Source organism: Meriones unguiculatus, chromosome 4, assembly GCF_030254825.1.
Source record: "Meriones unguiculatus strain TT.TT164.6M chromosome 4, Bangor_MerUng_6.1, whole genome shotgun sequence".
Taxonomy (NCBI): Eukaryota; Metazoa; Chordata; class Mammalia; order Rodentia; family Muridae; genus Meriones; species Meriones unguiculatus.
Window position 1 is genome coordinate 62,486,720 of NC_083352.1, and position 14,744 is coordinate 62,501,463.

At 43.2% G+C, this 14,744-nt stretch overlaps 1 protein-coding gene across 2 annotated transcripts in view; it reads right to left on the reverse strand.

Annotated features, from left to right (window-relative positions):
- Positions 1-14,744, reverse strand: part of LOC110566372 (zinc finger protein 709-like) — a 28,394-nt gene that overhangs the window by 12,101 nt on the left and 1,549 nt on the right. The window contains exons 2-4 of one of the 2 annotated variants that reach the window (XR_009591408.1): positions 10,022-10,148; positions 8,968-9,028; positions 5,169-8,260 (exon numbers count right to left, since the gene is read on the reverse strand). Coding sequence is in view for 1 of the 2 variants with exons in the window: in XM_060381899.1 (XP_060237882.1) it covers positions 6,889-8,260; positions 8,968-9,028; positions 10,022-10,148 (1,560 nt within the window). In the remaining variant the exon portion in view is untranslated. Of the gene's footprint in view, positions 1-1,252; positions 8,261-8,967; positions 9,029-10,021; positions 10,149-14,744 lie in introns of those variants that run through there. The other variant, XM_060381899.1, reaches the window with a different exon arrangement.

Sequence of the window (14,744 nt, forward strand, 5' to 3'; positions counted from 1 at the left end):
ATATCATGGTATTATTTAAGCAAGAGAAAATATTAGAAGAATGTAAATATGGAATCACTTTAATAAAGAATTTGTGAAGATTAAGATCGCTGAATGTTTCCAAAATAAAGAACTAAAAGGCTTATATAAGACATGACGGTCTGAATTATTCAGGATCTATAAAAAAAATGGGCTGGAGAGATGGCTCAGCAGTTAAGAGCACTGGCTGCTTTCCTAGATAACACAAGTTCAAGTCCCAACACCCATGTGGCAGCTAAAAACTGAAACTTCAGTTCCAGGAGATCTGACACCCTCACCCATCCATGCAGGAAAACCACGAATCTACATAAAATAAAAATAAATCATTTTTAAAGGTATATAAAAGATGAGACTTAGAGAGGATATATATTACACTTATTAAGGTCAAAGTTCAGAACACTGATGTCATTAAATCCATGAAACAATTGATCTGCTCTCAATAACAATTACAAAGACTGACTTAAGAGCACTGATGTGTGCCTTATCAAAATTTATTTTAAGAAGTATTTGGGCTGGGCTGTGATAGCCCATACCTTTAATCCCAGCATTTGGGAGAAAAAGGCAGACAGATCTCTGGGAGTTCAAGGCCAGCCTGGTCTACAAAGTGAGTTCCAGGAGAGCCAAGGCTATACAAAGAAACCCTGTCTAAAAAAAAAAAAAAAAAAGTACCATCCAAGAGTGGTGATGCACGCCTTTAAAGCCTTTAAAGCCAGCATTCAGGACACAGAGGCAGGTGAATATCTGAGAGTTGGAAATCTTCCTGGTTTACAAAGCAAGTTCTAGAACAGCCAGAGCTGCATAGTAGAGAGCCTGTCTCAAAAAGTGGAAAATAAAATTGAGGACACGTAGGTTTTATTTATCTCATTTCTTATATACATATGAATTTTCTCAGGGTGCTTTTATGATGTCAAAGAAAACAAAGCAAAACAAAACAAAAAACTCCCAAACTCAAAGGCCTTGATATTCATTCTTTTACATTCATTAAATCTATATTCATTAGAAATTTCACCCGGGAGTTTTAAGAGAATTAAAAGTGATTTTTTTTTTCTTAATGTGCATATTCAAAGCATTTTTTCCTTCAGCGTGAGTTGGGTTTGTGTTTGTTTGTTTGTTTTGCCATATAGGATCCATCAGACATAGGAAATAGATGTGGATAAATGACAGGCCTGCCACCTCACCCTCATCAAGCCCTCACACTTGTTCAGTACACTCCGGAATATGAGTGACAGTACCATACTTTCCAAGGAGTTCATTTATTAAGTAAACAGTAAGAACATTAAAACAATAGGGACGGTAACATGGCACAGAACCTGCCCTCAATACTGATGGCCTGAGTTTGGTCCCCAGACCCACATGACCTCTAAACATTGAGGTATGTACATATACGCAAACACACCCACACAAAATTAAGATTTACTAAAAGGTAAAAGAAGCCAGGCACCTAGTTCCAGGCTAGGATGATATACATCGTGAATTCTGTGCCAGCCGGAGCCATGCAGCATGGTAGGATGTCATCTCAAATACACAAGAGTAGTTAGCAGCAGGCAGAAGTGGCAGGTAGATAGTAAAACAGCTGAGACACTGACAACATCCAGCAGAAAGCTGGAGCAGCTTCCTGACTAAGAAGCAAGTCATGGGTGGCGGTAGGCTGGGCTGGAGAGATGGTTCAGTTGCTGAGGGCAACTGGTGGCTCTTCCACAGCACCTGTGCTTGACTCCCAGCACATAATGGCAGCTGACAACTCTATGTAACTCCAGTCCCAGGGAATCAAATACCCTTTTCTAGCTTCTCTGGGCACCAGGCACACATGTGGTACACAGACCTACATAGAGGCAAAACAACTAACTGTATAAAATTTAAAAAAAGAAAGAAAAGCAAGGTATGGTGGCAAACACCTTTAATCCCAGCACTTAGGAGGCAGAGGAAGGTGGATTTCTGGGAGTTTGAGGCCAGCCTGGTCTAAATAGTAAGTTCTAGGACAGCCAGGGCTATGCAGAGAAACTCTGTCAAGAAAGGGAGGAAGGGAGGGAGAGAGGGAGGGAAGGAAGGGAAGGAGGAAGGGAGGAAGGGAGGGAGGAAGGAAGGGAGGAAGGGAGGGAGAGAGGAAGGAGGGAGGAAGGAAGGGAGGAAAAGGAAAGGAAAGGAAAAGGAAAAGGAAAAGGAAAAGGAAAGGAAGACAACTGAGGCTTAAAAAATCCAGCAGAAGTCAGGTGTGGTGGTGCACGCCTGTAATCCCAGCACAATGGGAAGCTGAGGCAAGTGGATCTCCATGAGTTCGAGGCTGTCCTAGTCTACGAATCCAGGACAGCCAATGCTACACAGGGAAACCCTGTCTCAAAAAACCACAGAAAGAAAATAAAAATTAAAAAAATAAAATAAAATAAAAAAAAAAAAAAACAAGAAAAAGAAAATCCAGCAGAAACACACTGGGAACCATTGTTGAGGCCACCAGGGACTGGCTTTTTGTTTCTACTGTAATCTTGAAATAATTCACCTTCTTTTGGTTCACAAAGATGCTATGATGCATGCTTTTTTTTTTTTTTTTTTGGTTGGTTGGGGTTTTTGTTTGTTTGTTTGATTTTCCTGAGACAGGGTTTCTCTCTGTAGCCTTGGCTGTCCTAGACTTGTCTTATAGACCAGGCTGGCCTGGTACTCACAGAGATTTGCCTGCCTCTGCCTCCCTGAGTGCTGGGACTACAACCGTGCGCCACAGCACCTGGCTGCTACCATGCTTTTTAATACCCAGAGCTACTGCTGAGCAATTTTCTCCCTGTCAAAGGCTAGCCTACCAGGATAGGAAGTAATGGAGAAAACTTGAGACAAACATGTTTGAGTCTTTAAAAAGGGAGGGTATGCTCCCTCCCAGTGTCTGCTCTCAACAAACGTAAGCAACATGACAGTTTGTCAGTGTAATGCATACTACAATGCAGCTGTGTGAACTCTTTCTGGGGTCATTTCAGACAAGGGCACCACACTCGACACAAGGAAAAGATCTGACACCAGCACAGCACAAGGAAGCAATTATTTTAATTAGGGTTACTTACAAGAACATGGAAACTTGTGGTTGGGTAATCCACTGAAGAAAATATTTCTCCCTCTACCGGCAACAATCACCTGCCTTTACATGCAGAGGATGAAGAGGCCCTGTGAGACCATCCTGTCTAAGTACCATTAACTGCCTAAAGATATTCAGGGATATAGCCTGGGCACGGTGGTGCAGCCTTTAATCTCAGCACTCAGGAGGCAGAGGCAGGTGGAGCTCTGTGAGTCCAGCTTGGTTAGTGAGCACTATGTAGTAAGATTCCATCTCAAAAAAACCGAAACAAAAAGATATTCAGGGAGAGGCAGAGGTCTCATGTTCACTCCTTGTAGTGAATATTAACTGCCAGTAAATGGTCAGGGGAGGGGGCAAGGCTCCATGCCCATGTCTCCACACTGACACTAAAGGACTGAGATTTCAAAAAGATTGGCAATGGCATTCCAAAACATGCCATTTCTTCCTCTGGTGCATGCCACTCCCCTTTCTAGAATGTGCCAAGCATATGAGGGAGTGATAAATTTCATAAGTAACTACTACCTACAGCAAAAAGAAGATTCTCTGTCCAAAAATGACTGAAACAATAATCTATAGGCATAAACTCTGAACTTGAGAGCCATCTCACAAAAATATATCCATGTAGCAAAACACTAGGGCCTGTCTAGTCCTGGGTTGTGAATGGCTCTTACACGTGTGAACTGAGCCCTGCAGAGTAAGCCTTAAATCCAACCAGGAAGCAGCTGGTCACTGTCATTTAGTCAAGCTACGATACTACTAGATCTTATTACATTTACCTACACACTGTGGAGGTTAGGGGCATGCCACAGCATGAATAGGAGAGCAGAAGACAACTTGCAGGATTTGGTTCTCTTCCGTCATGTAGGTTCAAGATCTAGTCGCCAGCCTGGGCAGCAAGCACCCTCAACAGCTGAGCCATCTCCCCAGCCCTAGGGGCCCATCTTGCCTGACATTTTAGTAACATGCCAGGTCTAGATGCAGCACTGCACAGCAGCCTGAACCTACAGGTCCTATGAATGCCGGCCAGCGAGGAGCAAGTTTCCAGCTCAGTCTCAGTTTGTTTTTCTCCAGTCAGCAACCAAAGCATGTGGTGTCTTCAGGAAGCCTTTTACCTATTTCTGGGGACACCTCATAGCATTGGCAATAGCCTATACTCTTTGAGGGACTTCAGGGGCATCTGTGGCTAACACCTCGTGGAGAAGTGGTCCATCCTTGACTACTTTTTCACAAAATACACTATCTTCTGAAAGTATCTTTCCCATGCATACTAGGCGCCTTCATTCAAGCTCTTCAGCTCATTTTTTGATGTTTAATGCTAGCCATAGGCTATAAAGGATTTCCCTCATTCACCTTGTGTCATCTGTATGACAAGAATGTCACATGTGCCTACCCTGTACACGTGTACCTCCTTTCTGGTCGTCAGCCACTCGGCTCACATGGATACTTTTCTGTATCTGTGGAACACTCACAGGCTAGCATTATGTCAGCATGAGGAGAAACCTTTGCACAAAGGGATCTCAGGATCACCGAAAACCCATAACCCACAATCCCAAACAAGTGCCAATCTGAATTTGGGAATCAGCAGCTAAGGGGGTAATAAATAAAATATTAACAAAATCCAACAGCATGAGAAGACTGTTACTCGTACCAAGTGTTTTCTCAGTGTTGACCTGAGAGCAAGCACGGCTGAGAGGGGATGCCGAAGCCTGGGTTTATTTCAAAGCACAGGAGAGCAGACGGGGTGGCCCATGCATACAACCCCAGTGTTTGAGAACATGAGGCAGGAGGTTCAGCACTTCCAAGCTCATCCTCAGTTATACATAGTGAGTTTAAGACCAGACAGGGCTACATAAGAACTTGCCATAAGAAAACAAAGAATAAATTAAAATCAATATTGGATACAGTGGTGTAGATGGGAGGTTTAGATCACCCTCGACCATCTAGTCATTCTTCATGAGCCATCCTGCACCCTCATCCTGAGCGTAGCCATGGGTCTAATTGTGTCACTTAACCTTCGACAGGCCTGGTGAGGAAGGAACTGACTCTTGCTCTCTAATTGGCACAGGGGGCCAAGGGGAAAGCTAGACATGCTCACCTGCTACAGCCCCATGGGCTCTGGGGGTCTGACAGCCTCTGGACCCACGCTGCAGCACACTGCTGCCTCTTCAGTGGATGCCCCTGGCTGCTGAGAGGTCCCTGGGCTGAACAAGCAATTTACACACAAGCATCCTTTCCTGTAGGAGAGTACACAACTTATTCTGGGGGAAACAACTCGGGAAAGCTCAGACTTTTTCAGCTGCACTGCTTTATCATATCTTCCTTCACTGATGTTTTCCTTAAGCTTTCCTGCCCTCCAGAGGCAGAATCTTTGCTGACCATAACAGCTTCCTTTCCTGGGCTACTATGCAGGCCTCCATTTACATGCTGTACCACTGATTTCCTACTCCTGTGTATTAAAAGCCAGCCGAAGGGGTAAGTTGTATCACCGCTACTTCACACCCTCCCGGTAAAGCATCCTCACTGTTCACGACTTTACACGGGCTTCAAGTCTTAGGATCCCAGAGGGATCCAGTTCAGAGGTCAATACGGTGGGCAGCGTCTGCACATCTTTTCCTCAACGTAATTCCTCCATTAGAGGGAAGTTCATGTTAGCAGACAGGTAAGCCTTACTGGCCACAGATGCAGCTGATGCCTACTTAATCCTTTCCATCTGTGCTACTTACAGGAACTGCAATATACTCTTAACACGACAGCTGTATGAGGCTGTATCCACACATTCATGTGGCAAACTTCATTTGTCACAGAAATGAGCCACTCCATACTCCACAGGAGTCGCGCAGTACAATATGACTGGAACCTCAACAAGAAGGCAGCGTCCCATGGCCCACTGGAGAGGACAGCTGTTTCAGAACTAACTCTGCAGACGCTCAGCCACAGAGAGCTTCCCTTCAGTGGCGCGTCTCATCACCCACAGCAGAGGCATGACAAGTGCTCCTCTCAAACTTGTCTTTGGTTCCATTGTGCCCCACATTCAGACGTCAAGTGCTGTGTGAACATTTTCTGTGAACAAATGTCTATTCACCCTAGATAGGGCACCAAGGCTAGAAGCAAAGAAATGATTCCACCGAAGTGCAGCCTGGGGAACCAATGACTTTAATTGAGCTTATTGAACACAGCCAACTCACAAGTAGCTACACTACTGACAAAAATGTCTGTCCATCTCCTGGCATCCAGAAACTCACCATATTCTTTCTATGTGTAAGGCTTTGTCTCACCATCAATCGTTGTACGTCTCTGAAAGGAGCTATGAGCTTGAAGGTGTCAGCTTTGTCTCCACCCACAGGCATTGTTTCCAGGAGGGGTTCATTCATGGACTCTGTGGGAGCGATGACATCTAAACATCATGGGTTTGTTTCCCTCCAGTAAGATGTCTTTCATGGTATCAAAAGGACCTTGCAGCTCCTGAAGGCTTCAGCACACTACTGACATTCACAGCATTTTGTATCTTAAGTTTTTCATGTGTTTGAAGCAAATATGAATAAAAGAACGAGCATACTGTTTCCATTCATAAGGCATTTCCCCAGCATGGTTAATCTGTTTCTGGGAAAGCAAGAGTGGCCAGTAAAGGACTTACCACATAATTGTAGAAATTGTGCCCAGCATGAATTCCTTCATTCCTCGGAAGTCTAAATCATATCATTTATGTGAATAAGGCTTTATCACATGACATCTCCGGTTCGTACATGCGTTTTAAGTGGATAAGGATAAACACTTAAAGACACTGTTCATATTCATGGTGTGTTCATACTCATTTTTCACCAGTATGAGGTGTCTGATGTATTTGGAGGAAACAGAGATAAAGGAATTAGATACTGCTGACATTCATAGGGGGTTTCCACAGCATGAATAGATTTATGTCTCTGAAAGGAACTGTGACGGCTGAAGGCTTTCCCACATTGTTTGCATTCATAAGGTTTTTCTCCTGTGTGTGTTCTTTCATGTAATCGAAGGTAACTGTAACGTATAAAGGCTTTATCACATTGTTTACATTCATAGGGTCTCTCTCCACTATGAATCCTTCCATGCAATCGAAGGGAAGAGTGATGTCTAAAGGCTTTCCCACATTCCTTACATTTATATGGTTTCTCTCCAGTGTGAGTAATTTCATGCAACCGAAGGGAAGTGTGACGAGTAAAGGCCTTCCCACACTGCTGACATTCATAAGGCTTCTCTCCTGTATGAGTTCTTTCATGCAGTCGAAGGGAGGAGTGATGTCTAAAAGCTGTACCGCACTGCTTACACTCATAAGGCTTTTCGCCAGTGTGAGTTCTTTCGTGCATTTGGAGTAAGGAGGGATAGAGGAATGACTTACCGCACTCTTTGCATTTGTACGGCCTGTCGCTCGTGTGAGTTCTTTCATGCATCTGGAGTAAAGAGGGGTAAATGAAGAGCCTGCTACACTGTTTACACTCATAGAATGTCTCTCCACCGTGGATAATCTTATGCCTGTGATAGGAAGTCTGACATCTGAAGGCTTTCCCGCACTGCTTACACTCATAGGGTTTCTCTCCAGTATGAGTCCTCTCGTGTAACCGAAGGTAACTGTGGCAGGTGAAGGCCTTCCCACACTGCTGACACTCATAGGGCTTCTCTCCAGTGTGAATTCTTTCATGTAACTGAAGGGCACTGTGGCATCTAAAGGCCTTACCGCACTGGTTACACTTATACGGTCTTTCTCCTGTGTGAATTCTCTCGTGTCTTTGAAGGGAAGTAGAAGAACTCAGAGCTTTGCCGCACTGGTTACATTTATAGGGTCTTTCTCCTGTGTGAATTCTCTCGTGCCTTTGAAGGGAACTGGAAGAACTCAGAACTTTACCACACTGGTTACACTCATAACATTTTCTTACAGTGTGAGTTCCTCCATGTGTGAAAAGTGAACTATGATAAACAGAAGCCTTTCCACAGTCCTTGTAGTCATAGAAGTTTTGTCCATTGTGAGTTTGGTGATATGCTCCAAAGGTACTCGGAAGACCAAAGGATTTTAAACATACCTCACATTCACAAGGTCCATTCACAGTGTGAGCACCCAGGAGTCCCTGACTACCTGCAAGAGAACTGGAATCGTACAGCTTGTTCCTACGTTCCTCTTGCTCAAACGGTGTATATTCAGAGTGAGGTATGATATGCCTATTAAAGGAAGAACGACACGTGAAAGCCTTTTCACAAGCATGACATTCACAGAGCTCAACTTCGGTAGAACACGTACTGCTCGTACTGAGGTTTGGCGTAAGGGTTAAGGCTTTTGTTACTCTACCCACCCTCTCTCTGACTACCCTCACCCTGACACCACATTCTCATGGTTTCCAATATGCAATTTCTGTTAAAAAAAATTACAACTATCCAGGCTTGCTGGTGTATGTCTTTAATCCCAGTACTCAAGAGGCAGGAGCAGGCCGATGTCTGTAAACTAGAGGCCAGCCTGGTCTATGTAGTGAGTTCCAAGCCAGCCAGAGCTACATGGTGAGACTCTGTCTCAAAAACAAAAGGCAACCAAGATAGTTCCTACTGATTAGTCAGACAATGTTCTCAAAATTAGGCAAAGTGTTTACTTTCTGCCATATCTGAATGTGTGAAACTGAATAGATTGATGGTTCTCTAAAGTGCCTCCCATAAAGCAATGCTCTAACAGTGACACATGCACACTGATACTGGGTCCAAGTGTGTTGCAAACACTGGGTACAACACTGAGTTCTTACACTGAGTACATAGTTTTGGTAAGACATTTCTATAATGAATAAACTCAAGCTGTAATTTCTTTTGCTCACTGTTAAATTTATATGGCACATTAAAATTCCTACAAGAGACATTTACCTACACTTATACATGCGAATTACCTTTGATTTCTTCCGAAAGTTTTGCAGTCATCATCAACATTCTGTTCTTCCCATATATATCCTAAAAAGCAGCCCCAAAATGTATGATAAATTATTAGAAATTAATGAAAACAAAGCTGGATGTGGTGGTAAACGCTTTCTAAACCCAGCACTCAGAAGGCAGAGACAGGCGGTCTCTGTGCGTTCAAGGCCAGCCTCATCTACATAGTGAGACCCTATCTGAGGAAAAAAAAAAAAAAAAAAAGGTCAAGAATTTCTGAAAACCAGGAGCTAAAGATATAAGGCTCAGCGGTTAAGAGCACTTACTGCTCTCGCAGAGACACAGCTCTGGTTCCTGTCACCCACACTGGGCAGCTGACATCCATCTGAACCTCCAGCTGCAGAGGAGTCTAAAGCCTCTGCCCTCCATGGGCACCTGTACTCACACACGTGCACATGCTACCACATACCACACACATACATGCACACAATTTAAATTTTTTTTTTTTAAGTAGAAGAAAAGGGCTGGAGCTATGGCTCAAGGGTTAAGAGTGCTTACTGCTCTTGTAGAGGAACTAGGTTTGGTTCCCAACACCCACATAGCAGGTAAAGCCACCTCTAACTCCAGCTGCAGATAATCTGGTGACCTATTCTGACTCCCAAGGGCTCCTACATGCCTATGGTGCACATATTCAAAAACAGGCACACACATAAAAATACTAAAGTGGTAGAAAAAAAATAACAAAAGTTTCTAGTTTTAATATACATTGTGATCATGTTGTTTTTCTTAAAACATAAACTCTACAAAAGCAGATTTTCTGTGTGTGTGTGTGTGTGTGTGTGTGCGCGCGCACGCTCCACAGAGCACACACACAGATGAGAGGATAACTGTGGAGCCTCCACCGTGTGGTTCCCCCAGGCTTGCAAAGTGAGTGCCTTTGACTTCTTGAGCCATCTCACCAGCCACTACTGTGTCACTTATTCAGGAAATTCTTCCTCTTCCACACTCAAAGCACAGAAGACCATTCCTAACAGGAAAGCTAATTCAACCAAAGGAAAGAAACGGTACGCTTACCTACTGCAGCGAGGTTCCTGCAGGTCTCCTGCATCACATCTCTGTACAGACTCTTCTGGGAAGGGTCCAGCAAAGCCCACTCCTCCAGGGTGAAGTGCACAGCCACATCCTCGAAGCTCACCAAATCCTAAAACATCCCATACACGTGTATGAAAGAACTGATGGGACTGCAACTGTATGCTCAATGCTAACATATTCATGTAGTTCTGCAGTCTCCACACAGACTTCATGACAGAGATGTCCTAATGCATACACTGAACAACTCTCAACAGAAACAGCAAAGTAAAAGCACTGTCACTGAGTGGCCTGAGGAGGAGCTGCAGCCCCACCCGACTCTCATGCATGTCACAGAAAGCCCAGCCACCTGCACACAGAGCAGAGCTCTCTGTCTTTAGACACCTACGTGCACAGAGTGTGCGCTTTGCCGGGTGGAGACAACAAGGGAACAGCGAGAGCCCATGAGTAAGCCATGAGCTCATGAGAGTAAGTCACTCAGCATAATGAGTCACAGCTTCATGGTCACAAACAAAGATAAACCTAGAGGATCAGACATACTCTCAAAAAATAATGAACAATGTGTATAATGAATTTTCCTGGTAAGCACTATTTCACACATGCTGTCACCACTTCCATGGGGAAACGAGCCTACCCTGTTGTCCTAACAGAAAAGGAAATCATTAAGATTCCAGAGCACAACTTACTTTGGTCCAAATGTTAGAGTAGAAAAGCTCCTGGTCATAAGAAGAGTATCTCAGCCCTAAGTAGAGACCTAGCATTCCAGCTTGGCTGATTAAATCACTTTGGCTAAGGGACCACCCTAGGAAAGCCGGCTCACCATAACCATGCTAGAGATTGCTTCAATGAGATGCTGTTCTTTCCCTTCCCAGAATCCCTGACCCTCCTGCAGTCATGGAGGGTTGCTAAGTCTGCCTACTTTTCTGAATTATTCAGAACACCATTTTTTCTCCTTTTATCTCTTTCCTAAGCATACTTGGGCTCTCACTGCCTACCCCCAACATTTTGTGTTCTCTTAACTCCTTCTCTAAAGCTTCCCTCCCCCCAATGCAGTTTGTTGACCATGCATCCGAACTCACGCCAGCTTCAATGGCATGGCTGCCTCCCTTTCCCTCCAAGCAGCTTGCCTGTCCTGTAGTTCCTCTTTTAGGCACCGATACAACTGTCCTTGTGCTGCTATGAGTGCATTCTGAAATTCTTTTATTAATGAGACAAAGAACCCCAAAGGGGGCTCCAATTTTCCCTGTAACACAAATTTAATCAAGTAATACAAATACTACATGATCACTATTTAAAGACTTCAGTCAGCATGATGTTGGACACCTTTAATACCAGAGCTCAAGAGGCTCAGAGGTTGGTAGATCTCTGTGAGCGGGACGGCAACCTAATCCACACTGGACGCTCCAAGACAGCCAGGAATACAGAGTGAGACCCTGCCTCAAAACAAACCAATAAATAAATCTCAAGGTAACGCTAAAAAATAATTTAATTACATGCTTCTACAACAACCAAAGAAGAAATCATTCTCAACCTAAAAGGGGGCTCAGCCACGTGCAGCCAACTCACTTTACCAACTGAGCCTAGTAAGTACCCAAGGGCAAGGGCATTAGAAGTTCACCATTCCAGTACTGGTGCACGCTGTAATCCCAGCATTCACGGAGGCAGAAGCAGGTGAATCTCTGAGTTTGAGGCCAGCCTGGTCTACAGAGTAAGTCTGGGACAGCCAAGGCTACACAAAGAAACCCTATCTCAAAAAAAAAAAAAAAAAAGAACCCATTCCAAATACAGTGGCCACTACTGTCATAAGAAACATTTCTAAAACAAATGTCTTAGATGCAGATGGTATCCCACATCTATTCAAGCTGCACTACTGCATGAGTGGTGCCATTCAAAGCAAGGTAGTCATGAATTGATCATGATTTAGACCCATGATTTAGACCCATGACCACAAAAAAAAAAAAAAAAAAAAAAAAGCCCATGTAAAGAGACTCCATAAGGACAGATAAAAAAAAAAAATATCTGGAAAAAAATAATAAAAGTTATCCTTTATGTAGAAAAAAAAAATCAACTACTACATGGGGCATAGTAGCACCAGCCTTGGATCTCAGTACTCAGCAGGAAAAGACAAGTGGATCTCTGAGTGTTAGGCCGGCCAAGTGTAACAGTGAGTTCTAGGCCAATCACAACTACAAAGTAAGACCGCTTCTCAAAACAAAGTAGAGGGGATTACATTCACTTATTTGGGGAGAAGGTGTGACAAGCTCAGAGGTATGTACAAGTTCAGAGGTCAACTTGTAGGAGTGGGTTCTCTCCTTCCACTACGTGCCTGAGGAATGAACACAGGACGTTAGACTTAGCAGCAGGAGGCATCTACTCCCTGAGCCACCTCATTAGCTCTGAACGAAATATTTGAAATTTTTTTGGTAATATTTGAATTTTAGTTGAGTAATGCTGCAGCATGACAGAATTAAGAGAAAGATGGCCTGTCCTTTTTTTGTTCTGTTTTTTCCTAATGTTTTTTAAAGATTTATTTATTTATACATTATTCAGCCTACATGTGTGCCTAAATGCCAGAAGAGGGCACCAGATCTTATTAGAGATGATTGGCAGCCACTATGTGGTTCCTGGGAATTGAACTCAGGACCTCTGAAAGAACAGCCAGTGTTCTGAGACATCTCTCCAGCCCATGGGCCTTTTTGGGGGTGGCGGGGAACCACCTCACTGGAAGATACATAAGGATCACTGATATCAGAAATCCAAGCCAGAGCCTGTTAAGCAGTGAGCTGTTCATCTTGGGCGAAGGAAGGCTGGCAGAAGTGGGGTACCACCAACATTCACTTTTTCCTGACTCCCACAAATCTCATAGGCTTCTCTGTGAGTTTATGTTTCCAGATTGATGAAGAATAATAGCTGTGTAGTAAATGTCAGTCTTCTGAACAGCGGGTGTCTCACGTAAGGCAAATTTTAAAACATATTCTCTCTCAGGAACTGAGTCCTCAAAAGCACACAGGTATATAATGTATCAAGGCATGTCAAACAGACACTTTCAGGAAATATCTGAGAAGACCCTTATCTTGAGCCCTGACTTCTCTCTAGGCTGCGTTCAGCAGAACATAAAGTGATCAGAAGAGTGAAGGTTGGCTGTGCTACAGAAGGCTCCTAACTCAGCCATCCATGAATCCCTTTGCAGCTAGCATTTTTCAGCTCTTAACATTCAAAGAAATCTGTGAAAAACAGTAACAAAATACAAGTTGCACTCTGGAGGCAGATTGCCAACACACAGGTGATAGAAGCTGGGTAACAAATAGTTTGTTAACACTAAACAGATGGTAAACTGAGCCCTCAACAAAGCCTGAAGAAGACAGAAACTGACTCTCAGTGATGCTCATTCCAACAGTCAAGTGGTCTGTTTTCTTTTTGAGACAAGGTCTTACTGTGTAGCAATAGCTGGCCTCAATCCCAGTGTCTACCTGCCTCTGCCTCCCCAATGCTGAGATTAAAGGCAAATGTTCACCTTTAACATTATGAAATATAAAGAATGCAGAGAAAGACAAATATGTGGCTCAAAACTGGAGGGCAAATGACTTGAAATCAATGTCTAGGAGAACCTTCATTACTGCACAATCTAAATAACCCTGCAAAAAACCACCACCAACTGGTCAAACACATAAGCCTATGGGGTGGGAGGTACATAAAGGACAAATGTTGCAATCCCATGGCCAAAAATTTAGTAAATTAGATGAAATGAAATTTTTTTAGAAATGAAAAATATACCAAGAGACACACAAACTCTTAAAACAATAAACAAGTGCTAGGCACTTTAATCCCAACACTCAGAAGGGGAGGCAGGTGGATAGCTGAGTTTATGGATAACCTGATCTACAGTGAGATATTGTCTTAAAATAAACTAATTAATTAATAAAGCAGACATTCCTAATTTAAACTATAACACCAATATTATCTTACACAAAGCTGAAAAACACACAAACAAAAATCAATTACTGACAGATGCAAACAAATTCTCAAAACCATTAAAAAACGGAAAATGAAACTATTTCTAAACTAACACACAAACTAGGCATGGCGGCATACAGCTGCAATCTCAGAAACAGATTCAGGAATCTGAGGCAGTATTAATGCCATGACCTCCAGACCAGGATGCGGTAGAAAACAACAACCTGTGTCAATGTTTAAAACTGAAGCTGTGAGGGCTGGAGAGGGGGCTCAGCAGCTCAGAGCATGCATGTTCTTAAAGAGCAGCTGAGCTGATTCTCAGCACCCACCTCAGGAAGCTCACAACAACCTGTAGCTGTAGCCCAGGAATTCTGACACCCTCTGACCTCCTTAGACACATACCTATACATAAACAAGAACAAGAAATTTTTAATTGAAGCTGAGTAAACTTCAAGCTTAAATGGACAAAAGCCTGGATTCGATCTCTAGCACCCTAAAGAAAAGAATGCTAAATTTAATGTAATATAATATATATGTAAAATAATGTAATATAATATAAAATCAACAACAAAAGAAAAATATGATTATGCCAATAATTGGAAAAATATATGATGAGAGGAGAGAATGGCTAAGAAGAGCATTTGCTCGTCTTGCAGCACCCAGTTTGAGTCCCAAAACCCACATGGCATAGAACCAAAAGTAACTCTGGTTTCATGGGAACCAGCACATCCTTCCGCTCTCCATAGGCACCAGG